This window comes from Acomys russatus, chromosome 5 (genome assembly GCF_903995435.1).
Source record: "Acomys russatus chromosome 5, mAcoRus1.1, whole genome shotgun sequence".
NCBI classification, from domain to species: domain Eukaryota; kingdom Metazoa; phylum Chordata; class Mammalia; order Rodentia; family Muridae; genus Acomys; species Acomys russatus.
The window spans coordinates 12,825,456-12,840,926 of record NC_067141.1 but is presented as its reverse complement, the minus strand read 5'-3'; the positions used below and the strand labels follow the sequence as shown (position 1 = coordinate 12,840,926).

The 15,471-nt window shown below is 48.9% G+C and overlaps 1 protein-coding gene across 1 annotated transcript in view; it reads left to right on the top strand.

The window, feature by feature from the left end:
* Positions 1-14,994, top strand: part of Chst15 (carbohydrate sulfotransferase 15) — a 33,822-nt gene extending 18,828 nt beyond the window's left edge. Inside the window, exons 5-7 of the mRNA XM_051145449.1 lie at positions 4,787-4,943; positions 12,234-12,381; positions 14,535-14,994. Coding sequence (XP_051001406.1) covers positions 4,787-4,943; positions 12,234-12,381; positions 14,535-14,725 — 496 coding nt within the window. The 3' untranslated portion in view covers positions 14,726-14,994. The remainder of the gene's footprint in view (positions 1-4,786; positions 4,944-12,233; positions 12,382-14,534) is intronic.
* Positions 14,995-15,471: the final 477 nt, after the last annotated feature.

The window sequence follows — 15,471 nt, the reverse complement described above, 5'->3', positions numbered from 1 at the left end:
CCTCGCTCCTCAGAGGACTCAGCTCCTGCCTTGCTGTGACTCATCTTGTCTCCTTATGGAAATATGGCCCGTTGGCCAGTTCTTTCTGTAAGTTCAGAGCTGATGTTCAGGGTCTCTGGTGCAGAGTGACACTAAATAAAATAAGCCCTTCATTTTCCTTGGATTACAGTCTGCACCGTTTTTGTAGGGCTGTTCCAATAAATCATCCCACACTCTATGGCTTAAAGCAACAGGCTGCTATTTTTGTTTGTTTGTTTGTTTTGGTTTTGTTTTTGTCCCAGTGTGGAGGCTGGGAATCAGAAATCAGGATGTCACAGATTGGTACCCTGCTAGGTCTGAATCTGTCCTCTGCCTAGCCCTGGCTTGCAGCGTCTGGTGGCTTTCAATGATCTTTGATGTTCTATAATTGGCTACTGGGGTCCAGTCTCTGCCTGAGAAGTCTCCTCTCACCTTGCCATGAAAGTGGCCCTGCAGCTTTAAAATGGTAAAAGATAGTACTTACGAGCTTGCCTCTGGGTACCCCAAACATGTAACTCCATAGCCTCACCTGGGTGGGATGCAGGTTCCTGGAAGGAACATTGCACACATCCCAGTATCCTCCCAACGATTACTTCTCCATCTCTGAAGAAGTTCATGGAATCAGCAGGCATTTTTACTTGGTACCAAAGATTGAGACAGGTTCTAATCATTCTTGTTTTATTTATGAATCAAATGCCTCTAGGAACTGTTATTACCATGGGGGAGGGGAGGGGAAATATCAGAAGAGAGCCTTGGGTCACTGACTGGGTTTTTCTGGGGGACTGTATGTGGGTAGATCTGTGGGCATCCAGAGTAAGGGCCAGGCTTAGGCATATTACATGTGCACCGGGTAAGTCAGAGCACTTGTGATTTTTCCTCTGGCACAGTTTTTTTTTGGGGGGGTGGGGGACAAGCCATACCATTGATTGACAGAGACGCTAAAGATACATGTGAAACGGGAAGGGAACCCCATCATACAGGTTTCTAAGTGGGTCCCTCAGTCTCGGCACATGTGGTTGACCTGTGTGCTGATATCCACGCGACATCTGATTGCTAGCTGTGACCTTGAGCCTTGCAGCGCTTGTTCTGATCCTGAAGAAGGAAGGTATTGAAGTAAACTGGTACCGAGGCACCAGATGGACTAACTTGGGTGGATATATGAACTCTGGGGATCACTCTGCTCCTGTCTCATGAAAAAGCATGGAGCGTCTTGAGGCAAGTCGTTTGAAAGTAGTGTTGTTGTAGTTGTTGTTGTTTTAATTGGCATCATGGTTGTGTGTATGTATGTGTGTGTACATACATAAGACAATGTATGTATGTGAAGGTCATAGGATAATTCTCTAGAGTTGGTTCTCATCTTCTTCCATGTGGGTGGTGGGGGGGGGGGTCTCTGTAATCTCTGCGTCTGGCAGTGGAACAATCCGAGGAAAGGCAAGAATGAAACTCGGTTCAGTATGGCCTTAGTTTGCTGTCACTGATTGAAACTTCTGGAATCTGACACCAGACAGTGTAGTTTAGCCGTATTTAAGCACAGCAACATTTTAGAAAGAAGTTTCCTGATGACATTTAACTCAGTCCCCTGTGTACAGCAAAGATTAAGATGCGCTTATATTGAAGCTCTTTACAAGGTACATATGGCCTCTCCCTTAAAGATAGGTTCTGTTGGCTCAGAAACAATGCTCAAGATAAGGGTCTAGGGACGATGACTGAAGTAAACATAGTGCCTGCAAGAGTCGGATTGGCCTGGCCTAAAGCAACATAGAAGTCACTTAGGTTGTTGAAAATACAAAGGGACATCTCTTATAAGCATGGGTTTTATGAACTGAGAAGCAATGCTCGAGATTTGGTGGGAAAGTTCTGGGATAAACAAATAATATGCTGGAAGATTTCAGTAAAGCCTGGTCCTACAGAGAGCAAAGGATCACTATGTTGTAAACTGCATCCTTTCAAGCATTCCGTGTGAAGGCGGGTAAGTATCTCCTTTGTTTGAAGAGATAAACCTCTGTGTTTAATTTTCCTGGCTTCTTTGGTGCTTACCATATTTTTCAGACTATAAGACGCACCGACCATAAGACACACCCAGTTTTTAGAACAGTAAAACAAAACAAAACAGTAAGAATAACAATCAGACTATAAGGCACACCCTAATCCCCCCACTTTTGGGGGAAAAAGTGTGTCTTATGGTCCAAAAAATATGGTATCTGTGTGCACAAAGACCTCTTACCCACTATATGGGTCCCATGATTGATTGAACTTAGATGGACAGGTTAGGTGGCCATTACCTTTACCTACTGAGCCATCTTGCTGGCCCAAGACAGGGTCTTTTGAAATGTTTGGCTGGCCAAGCTGAAATTAACAAAGCACTCTATTTCAACCCATGTGCTGATTTTGGGCAACCACTGAACAACCCTAAACATCCCGAGACATCCTCTGTGGACCTTGTCTGAGAATGAATGCTCAGGGAGATCTCAAGGACATTGTACCAGGTGGTGGCTGAGGTAAATAAGATCCCTATGAAATGACACATGGAGTGTTATGGTGTTATCAGAGGTAAGAGTGGTGCAAGTGCCCTCCAGCAGTTCTGGCAGGGGTGATGACCTCTGTAGGATGCATGTAGCTCGGTGGAAGCACCGGGCTGATGCTCAGTGCAGACATCCCACCCCTAGATACACAAGGATGAGGAGACTCACTGGAGAGAGAGATATCAGGCTGGAGATTCAGGGCACAAGAAAACACAGAATCCGGAGGAGAGGGCAGCATGCCAAAGAGCCGCAGTCACTTGACAGAGGCTCAGCGTCACCCTTGGTAGAAAATACAGTTAGGGTTTCTGTGAAGGGAACCCTATAGAGCTTCGAGAGCATGGGCAGGTGTTTGCTGGAAGAGTGGAGAGAGAGAGACATCTGGAAAAACAAAACCAAGAGGGGGTGATTCTTACTTCCTCTGCAAGCAGACATGGAGGACAAACAGGGTAGTAGGAAGCACATCCCAGGAGTTCTCAACATGGAGAAATTATCCTAATATCTGCCCAAACACTCAAACAGACTTCATTCCTGCTGTTGCTGGAGGTGTGGCACCGCGGTGCTGGGGCTCTGCTGTAGAGGGGAGCGATCAAGCCCAGCTCGGAATACACCGAGAAATGTGATTTTTATATGCAAGAAGAAGGGCAAAGTGTGGAAAATCACTAAAGGGGAGCATCGAGGATAAGGGGACTCTGGGTAATCTGCTGCACCAGGAGTCTTCCCTCAGCCAATTGGGTAACTAGACATCTGCTGGGCTAGAAGGAGCCCTGTCAGGTCAGAGGTTGGTCAAGGTTTGGGATGGGTTTTATAGCTAAACCAGCTTAGCAATGTTTACAACCAAAGCTTCAACAGATTATTTAGTTGAAGGACCTAATAGCCTTCTATGATTTTTCCTTCCCTTACCCCTTCCCTTCCCCTCTCCTCCCCTCTACTGCCCCCCACTCCTCTGCTTTCCTCCCCTCCCTGCCCCTTTTCTCTTCCAAGCGTCTAGATAAACAGTCAAAAGCTGGCCTTGAACTCACTATGTAGTTCAGATTGTCCTTGAATTTAAGATCTTTCTTCCTCAGCACTCCTGAGTGCTGGGATTATAGGCCTGCACCATAGCACACACCCACCTTCTTAAATGTTCTTTTAACATCAAGATTCTTATTAAAATGGGACGTTACAAACATAACTCCTGTGGAAAATGTGGTTACACGCAAATGCATGTGTGTGGTGTCTGCACAAACATAATGGTCTGCAGGTGTTTCTGTGCAAATGCGTGGGTACTTTTATTTGGTTTTGAGACAGGGTTTTTACATTATAGCCAAAATTGGCCTAATAAGTTGCTACCTATCCCCTATGGGCCTTGAACTTCAGTGATCCACCTACTCAGCCTTATAAGTGTTGGGATTACAATCATGAGCCACCATACATAATTTTCAGTGTCTCTTTAGACATTTAATGTATATTTAGCCTATGAAATAGCAATGGGGGAAAAAGTCAGGGATTTCACAGGGGACTGTGATCCTGCATGGGTGGCAGGTGCCCTGGGTTCCCCTCAAGAGAAGGGAATGGGACAGTACCGAACAGTTTCCTGTCTCCTCTTTGCTGCTGAATGATTTTTGAAACCTGGTTGTGGAAAGAGCCTCCGTCTGAGGCATCTAGAAGGAAGTTTTACTCAGCAAGGTGGAGTAGTGAGGCGTCACAGTGTGTGCCTTCTGCCAAGGCCGACAGCCTGAGTCCAATCCCTGAACACACATGATGGACAGAGACAACGGCTACTACATGTTGTCCTCTGGCCTTCACGTGTGTGCTGTGCTGTGCACACCACCACCCCCGCCCTCCCAGTACATAACTGTTTATTTTTAAGAAGCAAGTGTAGGTGAGGAGACCTAGCAACAGGCCTGCACCCGAGTAAGGGTGGAACGAGAAAACTGACTCCGCAGAGGTGCCCTCTGACCTCCACACTTGTGCTGTGGCATTTGCATGACCTCCCTGTACCCCAGTAATAAATAAAATAAATTTAACAAAAGAGAGAAAGGGTGTTTGGGGCCAGTGTAGACATGTCTGAGTGGGAAGGGTAGGTGCTATGTTATGGGTAGGAGCAAGAAGGGAAGGAGTGAGGGGCTCAACTGAAAGAAAGGGAGGAAAACTGTGGTCTTAATACATCACCAGCTAATGTAATGGCAAGATGATTTTCATTGTCACCCACACGGTGCGATCTCACATTCTCGGTTGGTAAGATTATCCATTTATTTTATTCGCAGGTTGTACTCGGACTATCTCTACTTTGCAAGTTCAAATAAATCTGCAGATGACTTCCACGAAAAAGTGACAGAGGCTCTGCAGCTGTTTGAAAATTGCATGCTGGATTATTCACTGCGCGCCTGTGTCTACAACAACACCCTGAACAACGCTATGCCTGTGCGTATTCACCAAGCCAGCCCAGAAAGAGTGGGGCCTCTCGCGTGCTGTTACGTGCAGGGGGCATTGTGAAGAGGGTTTTAGCGCAGAGATGGGGCTGGGGCGTTTGAATGTGTGAATGATACTGAGCCAGCTGCCTTTGAGCAGTGGCTAATGCGGAAGCAAATGCTCCTGATTGAGAGCGCGAAAGCAGGTGGGGCCTTCCAGCCTGCTGTCTGTGTCCTTCCTCGCCTGTCACCCAGACACTTGGCAGCATGCTTTCCTTCCCTCTACAGTAGAGCTAAGGTGCACTTAGAGGCCCCCCATTCAGGAAGGCTCTGAACTCATGCTCTGAAAGTAGAGCTAGCAGACAGGAGACAACTCAGTCCTCAGAGTGTCTCAGAGCGTCTCTGTAGCATTGGGGTCTTCTGTTGGTTTTCAGAATTACCCACCAGAGACTCTGAATGTGGCAGCAAGGTCTTCACTGAGCAGTGTTCTCTCAACTCCTCGGTTGTTGTCCTCTGAAGGAATACACCTTAAGATCCAGCCTTAGACAAAAATACTTGCTGGTGGTGAATCCAGTCAGCTAGCGGAGGTCTCATCTCCACTCAAGGCACTTCCACAGTGGGCCTCTTGTATCAGGCAGCCACCTGCCCCATGTGTGGCCATGTCACCCATGAAGCTTGGACAGACTGCTATAGATGATTAGATAGTCCCCTGGCCCAGAGCCTAAAGGCTTGGGGGAAAGGCTTCCATCCCTCTGCCTGGCTACTAGGACCATCTTAGGTCAGGGCCAGCAAATAGGACTCTGGGCTGCCTTCCTGCAAGCACTGTAGTTTGCCAAGGAAGAGTCAACATAAATGACCACAGTTTCAGATAGGCAAGTGTTGGAGGCAGACTGTGGTGTGGGTTCCCTCTGGCTTTTTTTGGGGGGGGCTGTATGGCTCTGCATCTCTGTCTTGACCTCTCTGAAACTCAATTGCTTTATTATAGGCTGCTAGAGGGATTCGAGGTTGAGAGATATTTATGTGTGCCTGCATTCACAAATGGTTGGGGCTACATATACCCTGGTATGACCAGTTAGAGCCCATTGAGGAGTGAAAGTGTTCCCACCTGGTTGGAAAGTGATAAACTCTACCAGTGTTGCCTGTGGGCCCTTGATGCAGGCCCTCCTATTGCAGCGGCTTGCTTTTACAAATGGGGGTACCAAGGCTCTGTCTGGTTGCCTTCTGTAGATAGAGGATCAGAGGTGCAAGTCTAGGCTTTGAAACCCAGCTTTCTTTGAGGCTGTGGTGTATATCCAGAATCCCCCCTCCCTGGCTTTTTGTTGTTGTTGTTGATTTTTTTTTTTTTTTTTTTTTTTAGACAGTGTTTCTAGCCTTGGCTGTCCTAGACTCGCTTTGTAGATCAGACTGGCCTCGAACTGACAGTGATCCTCCTGCCTTTGCATCCCAAATCAGAAGTCCATTCTTTAGCAGTTGCTATGCAACAGGCTCTGGATGGTGGGAGAAGGCAAGTAGTCTTTTAGGAGAATTCAGATGTGCCTGGATGCAGCCTGCCCCAGGGTTGCTTCCACCATGGGCCTTCTGGAATTTCCCATTTGTGATGATGGTGTGACACTCTCAGCACAAGCCTGCAAAGTAGGTGGGAAGATGGACAGAGGGAGGCAGGGACAGAGGGAGGCAGGGGTAGGCCACATGAATAGTGAGGGGTGAGGGGTTTGGCTAGCGTGGCTCCCAGAAGAGGCAGGAATACTCTCATTCAAGCAGTCACTACCCAGTTTGGGAGATCTCCTGAGAATTCTGAGAGGGAGGACAGATGTAGGCTCATAACAGCCTAAGTTGGCTGGGTGTCGTGGGCAGAGAGAGGCAGGGTTTTGGGAATCCTGATACAGGCATCGTTGGGTTTAATAGCTGTGAACTGGGCTTCTCCCGCCCTGCCAAAGGGTCAGCATCTGATATAAACAGATCTGGATGTGGTGACATTTTCATTCCCCCCAGAGGAATGCCCTAGGAAGTGCAGAGCCTACACCAGCCAAGCTAGATGCATTCTGGCTGTCTCTAAATAGTCTTCCTGGAGACAGGATATCCTCAGCCACTTCCTCCCACAGAGAAGAGGGGTGTGCCTGGTGTGTTTCCTCTCCGCTTGTGCTCTGCAGGCCAACTGAGCATGGGAGCACCATTGTGACTGGGTAGGAAGTCCATGGGTAGCCGTATGATTCTCCTCACCTCTGGGTGTGCTAGGAACATAACATCCTTATCTAATGTTTGCCAAGTCCATTGGCAAGAGGCAGGAAGTATCTAACTTCAGTTCATTGCTCACTGGTTTTATGTTTAATCATAAGAAGTAAGGATATAAGAAATAAGATGATGGGCAACAGATATGATAGTAGATGAGGAGTTTATTAAATGAGCATGGGGAGAGAAGGGAAGGGGGAGGGGTACCCCAGACAGAGACAGAGACAGAGAGAAAGAGGATAAGAGGTAAGAGGGAGGGGCGAGGTAGCTCTGTCCTTTTATATACTGGGCAGGGCCACGCCCCCATGGCAGGTAGGCAATGACATCACAGGTAGGCAGACTGAAGCAGAATTCTAACATTCCTCCCTTTTCCTGTAATTAAAAAAATGGGGAACATTGGATTGTCTTTTATAGAAAGTAAGTTAAAAATATATAAATGTAGGTTCACTGAAAGCAGTGTTTGGCTGCCATGTGAGAGAGAGAAAGAGAGAGAGAGAGAGAGAGAGAGAGAGAGAGAGAGAGAGAGAGAGAGAGAGAGAGAGAGAAAGAGGAACAGAGAGAGAGACACACACACAGAGAAAGCAGTAGCAACAAAATGTCCAGATTATATAGTGAAGAGGAAGGGAAAGCTCTGCCCTGAAAGTTCAGGGTAGAGAGAGGGGTATGTCAGCATGTCCCACAGCAGATAGAGACCAAGGAGGCCGTGAGAACCTGGAGATGTTTGCCCTGGGCCTGGAGCACACCATTTCAGCCTTTTGTAAATGGACAAGGGACGAAGTAACCATCTTAACTACTTCCTGCTGACAGTAGGGCAGCGACAGGGGGTTAAAAGGCTGAAATGTTGGCCAGGTGCCTGAAGAACAGGCTGTTGATTTGCTGTCCAGGGTCTGAGAACATCTGCAGCTAGGCGGGGCACTGCAGGTCCAGCTGATGCAATCTGTGAGTTTGGACTGGAGCACTTGTGGGTAGCTGCTTTGATGATGTAGGAAATCTGGCAGGATACTGGAACAACTGGGTGCTATCCTACCCTTACGGCCTCATCTACTTCTGAAGTTGCTCCCATTTTACAGATGGGGATGCTGAGGTTCACCAAAGGCGTATTCCCTCTGCAGCTAACACCTGTTCTCCTAGCTTTTGAAGCCTGTCTTCCTTTCCTTGCTCTTCAAAGTGGTTCTGAGACAGCAGGAAGCATGCACGCTACATTTCATTTGTGACACACCAAGCAAGGCAACACCATAGCCTAGCAGGGAGGGAGAGCTCCAGGGCCATGGCAGTGCACACGGTTGCTGAAGTCCAGGAGGGACTCTGCACAGAAAGAGGAGTGGGCAGTTAGGGATTCTGAAGACACTACTTTGGGAAGTGGTTTTCCCCTTGGAATGGGGGATGCAGTCTAGTCTCCTGAGTGCTGGCACTGCAAGTGTGCCCACTACAGCTAGCTAACCCTGTATAATCTATATTAAGGCCTTTATATGGTACCTCACTGCCTGGGGAGTTCTTCCCTTCCTTATAGTCCCCTCCTTCTCCCATTGCTGTGTTATGGCTATACTCTCCCTTATTTGGGTCCTCAGATGGCCTTGGCCTTTGAGGAGGGCTCACAGAGTGAGGTCCCTGAGAACTGGTCAGATACAAGGTTCCTCCTAGATGTCATGTATCAGGTACTGCAGGAGGGCACAGGTGTGGAGGGCACAGGTATGGAGAGCACAGGTGTGGAGGGTACAGGTGTGGGATGCACAGATGTGGCAGGCACAGGTGTGGAGGGCACAGGTATGGAGGGCACAGGTGTGGAGGGTACAGGTGTGGGATGCACAGGTGTGGCGGGCACAGGTGTGGCGGGCACAGGTATGGAGGGCACAGGTGTAGACCCTCATCTAGACCATCAGGGAAGGTGCAGGTAGGAAGACCTTTTGGCCTAACTGTCCTTCTGTGCATGTGCGTGTGCTCAGGTGTGGGAACCACTGGGCTTTGGATTCTTTTCTGCTTTTCTTCTTCTCTCATGATATGCTTCCCCTGCCTGCCCAAGAACTTCTTATCCTTCAGATCTTTCTTTGATCTGACCCACTTTCTTCCCCCTGTCCCCCCTCACCCTGTAACATGTACCACCATTGGTGATGACAGGTGTCTATCCCTTTATCAATTTAGAGGCATCTCTGAGCAGTCAGGGCCATGCCTGCCTTGTGTGGTGCCTGATAAACTGTGAACTCACAGTATTTGCTGAATGAATGAAGAAATGGATGTCTGAGTGGGGAGTTGGGAGAGAGAAGGGAGGCTGGGTGGTGAGTGCCAGCTGGAACTGGGGAAACAGCGAGGATTGGGACACTGCTTGTCTGGGGGCAGAGTTGGGCCTGTGACCATGGTTAGCTCAAAACTGGATCTCCTTAGGTGATTTCTGGACCCCTACAGTGTGTCTTCTGGGATTCCCATGAAATGATCCACAGTGGTCTTTAGACTCCTCAGGGTCCTTCTTAGAACCTGCTGTGCTACTTCTTCTGCCTCCCTAAGATGTCCCTTTGGCTCCCCATAAGGTGCTCCCTGGGTCCCCTGCGGTGCTTCATGGAACCCATAGGTTGCTCACTCTTTACCAGAGCTTCTCTGTGGTGGAACAAATGTCACATCCATGAGGGACTGGACCACATCACTTGCCTTTGTCAGGAGTTAGCAACCGAGTCCCTCCTGGTCTCTGGTTCTTTGCTGGTGACTCACCAGGTAGGCATCCATAAGCTCAAAGGCTTCCCTCAGCTTTGGTGTTTTCTAATTTTAAATCTGTTGGGCCCTCGCCCTGAATATCTTCTCTACATTGGTTCTATTCTGGTCCTCATTCTATTTTGTCTCCCGTCGTATGCTGGGCAGATGTGAGGAAAATGAGACTTTGTGTGGTGCTGTCTCAGGGTCGTCATGGTTCCCACTTACAGTGGTGTTGTTGCATGCGTAGATGTGTCCCTGAAGGACACAGAGCTCTCCCGGGCTGAGGGAGAAGGTTCTGGAAGCAGTGGGTGGGAAGGAAGCTCATTCCTCGGGAGCCAGAGCACACGTTGGGATCCCATGTCCTCCCTCCTTGGGCCAGATCTGCCTGTGAGGAAGGCCTTGTGTGGGTCTTTGTCCTGAGGACAGTAGTAGTCTCTCACCATGATGGCTTCGGAGGATGTTCTGGCACCAGAGCAGATGCGGGAGCAGCATACAGCTACTCTAAAGTACCAGTGTCCTGTCACTAGCAATCACTTTCTTTCCTTCTGGAAAGTTGTCAAGTTACAAAAGGAGTTTCTCTTGAAGAGGTGAACTTATGAGACCACGCTGGTTGCAAACTGGCTGGGAAGAGATGGGAAAACCATATGGGCCCTGATTTAGCATCGTGTTCTTATGCCTATTCTATGTTGGAGGCTACGTGTGCTGTTACTGAACCTGGCCCGTGCTCATTTTTCCAGCGCAGCTTGACGTCTTTATGAGCTGGTGTGTAAGGTAGTACCAAAGCAAGGCTTAGCGATGGCTAATGAATTCTGGAGACAACTTAGCTATTTACTCTAATTGTTTTCCTTCCCCCACATCTTCCTGTCCATAGAGAAATGAAGAATGGAAAAAAGAACAGTGAGAGATGAAGTCAGTTAGCATCTGCATACACTTTGTCAAACGTTTCTTTAGTGTTTTATTAATACGGTGTTTAGCAGTTCCATCAAAGAGCCGACATGAATGCTGACACAGGGCTTTGTGAAAGGTGACTTGATGGCCCTGCCCCCAGGAATCTCAAAGTCAGGTCACTCAGGGAGAAAGATGGAGATTGTTTGCTTTAAAAGAATGAAGGCCCCAAGGAGGAGCCTAGGAGGAAGAGTGAACTGCACAGTGGAGGTAGCTCAGGGCTTTCCCTGAGGCAGGGCCAGCCAGGGTCTGCTCAGGGCTTTACAAAGCACATGCCTTCGACATGTGGAAAGACAAGTGTGCAGACAGGAAGAGACGGGAGGGCCAGCCAAAGGCCCTGTGGGTGGGTGGGTGTCTAGCAGGTGCTGATGGGCGTGGACAAAGAGAGGGGCTGTGAGCAGGGAGCTTGGAGTGATGCCACATTCTGGGGGAAAGTCACCAACCACCTTCAAGTTCGCTATTAGAGAAGGGTACACAGGAGACACCAAAGGCTCCTGTGACCCATCACCACAACTCACAGCATAGGAAGGATTCAAAGTCACATGAGGGCGGGGTGGGGTGGGGCGGTGGGGAGTGAATGGGTGGAGCCTCCAGTCTACTTCTCCTTCCAGAAGATGGTTGGGAGGTGGTTGCCAGCTCCTTCCAGCTGTGACAAATGCATGATAACGTGACCACAGCGAGGGACCTCGACACCTTGAGATGTAATGTCCAGAGTCCTTATTGGGGCTCCATCATATGCTGACCCTCCCAGTTATTCAAGAGATCAGAGCTCATCAGAAATCACCGTGTTCACATTGTAGGGAAATAAAATTGCTCCTGTTGGGCAGTGCAATCCTGGGCCTTAGCAGTCACCTCCCAGGACAGAGGGCAAAAACCAGACCTGTCTCGGAGGGGATGGGCTAGTTCTTTACTCCCAGTCTGAAGTTTGGCATGCGTGAAGGAACAGCGTAGGGACTCAAGACACGCATAGGAGGGAAGGAGGAAGGCTTTCCTGTGCATTGGTTTTATCCCCTTATGGTTACATTCGGAGGACATGACGCATTGTCATGGTCTCGGTTGTCCTTACATCTCACAGCGTCTGGGTTGTCTTCGAGGTGTCTGTGTTTGACTTTTCACAGCCTGTGGTGATTGACAGGCAGCAGGGAGACAGCCGCCCACGGTATGCAAAGAACTTGTGTGCCCTTGACATCTTTCCCATGCTTCTGTCCTCACTTGTGAGGGGAGGTGGGAGCCACCTGCCATGAAGATTAAATGCAACTCTAAGCGTGGGGGTTCTTTGCCCACGTGGCACAGAACGCCTTGGGTTAAGATTTGATTTCAGAAGGTAATCATTTGCTAAGATGAGTCTGGCAGTTTACAGAGAGGCATCCGTCCATCATGATTTGGCAAAGCACCTCCCAGGGCTGGGGGAGTTTTCCCTGCAGTAACACCTCTTCCTCCTTCCTAGGTGAGGCTCCAGGTTGGCCTGTATGCTGTGTACCTTCTAGACTGGCTCACTGTCTTTAGCAAGGAGCAGTTCCTCATTCTGCGTCTGGAAGACCACGCATCCAATGTCAAGTACACCATGCATAAGGTCTTCCAGTTTCTAAACCTCGGTATGTGTCATGCTTCAGACAGTGGGGCCCAGCATGAACTCCAGGGATATGGGTGTACATACATGTGCACATGCATGTGTGTGTGTGTGTGTGTGTGTGTGTGTGTGTGTGTGTTACACACAGGTAAAGTATTAACATCTGGTGTGTTCCTTGAGTATCTCTTTGAACTCAGCTTGCTGTTTTGGTTTAGACGGGCTAGCCAGGGAGTCTCAGGGTCTGCCTGTCTCCTCCTTCCCAGTGTTGGGGTTATAGGCACACACTGCCACACCCAGCTTTTTAGGAGGATGTTGGGGATTTAAACTCGGGTCCTCTTGCTTCCAGAACTAGGACTTACAAGCACTTTGCCCTCTGAGGCAACTCCCCTTCCCCATGGCATGTGGGCTCTTTAGGAGCACTCTAAGTTAAGCGTACAATGGGATGGGATGGGCTCTGTGAGGCCCAGGAACTCGTGAAGAGATGCTGGCTCCATTCCTGTTTACCTAGTGTCCGCTGCGTGGGGCATTGTGCATGGCATGGTGGGCAAGCTCTGCAGAGGAGGCTCCTCTGAGATCTTTGAACATAACAGGAGAAGGAAGCCCAGTCCAACTCACGAAGTGACTGTTTGCATTCCAAGGGGAAGGGAGGTACTGTCACAGTGGGCCTAGAGAAGGTGGGGACCCCCGCTGCTGAGAGACCACAGAGGCATAGGAACAGGAGGAGGATATGGATTGAATTTTGAGGTGGCTGAAGGTCACAGTAGGCGGCTAGGACAGCACTACAGGGGCATGGAATGTGGCAGTCTGGCTACTGTAGCAGTTTTCAACCTTTCTAAAGCTGCGGCCTTTTAATACTGTTCCTTATGTTGTGGTGATCCCTCAACCATAAAATGATTTTTTTTTTTTTTTTTTTTGCTGCTCCTTGGTAACTGTACTTTTGCTACTGTTACAAATCGTAATGTAAATATTTTTGGAGATTTTGCCAAAGAGGTCCCAGCCTCCAGGTTGAGAATAGTTGGGGTATGGCATCATTTAAGGTGCTGCTGGGAAATCTCTGGAGTCAGGGCCTCATGGCCTGCCTTCAGCCTGAGGACACCAGAGGAGAGGGCCGCTCTGCTAACCGGCCATGCCACAGGCTGGCTGCGGCACATACAAAGGCGTCCTTGGTCACCCACTGCCTGTGTGTGGATGAGCACTGCTGAGGCTGGAAATGCCTGGCCACACCCTGCCCCCTTGAGGGACATTTCCTGGAGTTCCATCTAATGACCTGATCTGGGAAGTTTGTTAACTGACTAACACTGGGCTGTGGTCATGATTTTGGTTGGGTCCTACAAGCTTGGGGTGCAGACCGTGAGGAGATGGTCTAGTGATCCGGGCTTGAGCCGGTGAGTAGTTAGCGAGCCAGATATTCGGGATGGAGATGTATAGCTTCATTTGCAGCCCCTGATGGCCTGCCCTGGGGTATCTCCCGACGGATGCAATTGCTACAGCTACCATTTCTCCTACCCTTACAGCCACTTCATAATAAGAAAGAGGAAATAGAATTCACTCAGGCTCAGGCCCTTTTGTGTCACTCAGGAGCCTAAAGCAGAAATGATGGTGGCAGAGTTCAAGGAAACCAAAGCTTTTATACATAGTTACCTATGACAAGTGATGGCCCTGAAAGGCAGCTCATGCAGAGTGGCTGGAGATGAACTTCTGAGGTGGGCCAAAAGGTAAAAGAGCACCATCCCATAATACCAGCAGGGCTCCCCTGAGAGCATGTGTGAGCCTGGGGATTGCTTTGCAGTGTCTAGTGGTTTTCTCCCTTCCTTGTTGTCTCCAAGCAGATCCAAGCAGATCTTAGTATTTTTAATTTTAAAAAAGATTTGTTTTGTTTTATGTGCATACGTGTGTAACACATGTGTGCTTGGTGCCCTTGGAGGTCAGAAGAGGATGTTTGAACCCCTGGATGTGGAGTTATGGATGGTTGAGAGCCCCTTGTAGGTACTAGGACTTGAATCAAGGTCCTCTGCAAGAACAAATGTCATTAACCACTAAGCCATCTTTCCAGTCCAACAGTATCTTCTTACAGGAAAGCCTTGTCTGAGCATGAAGTACAGCTGGGGCTCTTACGAAGTCCTCTTCGTCTTCAGCCACAGCTACAGTCTTACAGGACCATTTTCCTTTTCGTTATAGGGCCGCTAAGTGAGAAGCAAGAAGCTTTGATGACCAAGAGCCCTGCGTCTAACACACGGCGACCTGAGGATCGGAGCCTGGGGCCCATGTGGCCAATCACCCACAAGATTCTGCGGGATTTCTATGGGCCTTTTAACACTAGGCTGGCACAGGTTTTGGATGACGAAGCATTTGCCTGGAAGACAACGTGAGAGCCGAGTCCCTTCTACAGGAGCTAGGCTCACCGACTCTGTCATTGCCAATGACTTTAAAAGTCTCCAGGTGGAGAACTGTCACCCACAGTGTGGAGAAAACCACTGGTGGAGAGCCTCATCCTGAATCCTCCTCCCAAGGCACCTGTTAGTGGAAACTATTTTTGAAAAATGTCTTGCCATATTCAGCAACTCTGCTCTTGATTGCTGGGCTTTTCTGCCCAAAGCCTTGGAAAGTACACTTAGGCTAGTCTTCTGTCTGTTCTGGAGTGCCTTGGAGCTCAGGAGGGCAGGCTGTCACTCAGTGGGTAGAAAGGGGAGGATATGGTAGGCCACACACCAATCTTGCCCTCCTTCCTCCAGGAGAATTTGTCTGGGTATAGAGTTGGACATCTCTGGGATCCAGTTAAGCCCATGATTAAGTAAAGGCCATGCTCTGGGGCCCACCGGAACCACCCTTCGCGTGTTACTTCCAAGTGCCCCTTGGATACATCACTAACCCCATGTGGGCAGAGAACAGAGCTGCTCAGAGGATGGAGGCTCTCATTTTTATTCATATTCCAAAGTCAGCCCTTTGGCGACATCAGAAGTAAGTCCCGCGCCCTTTGCTGTGCTTGGAAGAAAACAAAAATTCAGCTTTGGCAACACGCTCATCTCTCTGGCCTCCTGTTCTGCCCCTGTAGACTTTATTTATGTCCAACATAGAAAAGGAATACTTTAAAAACAAACTGCTTCTTGCATTTGAC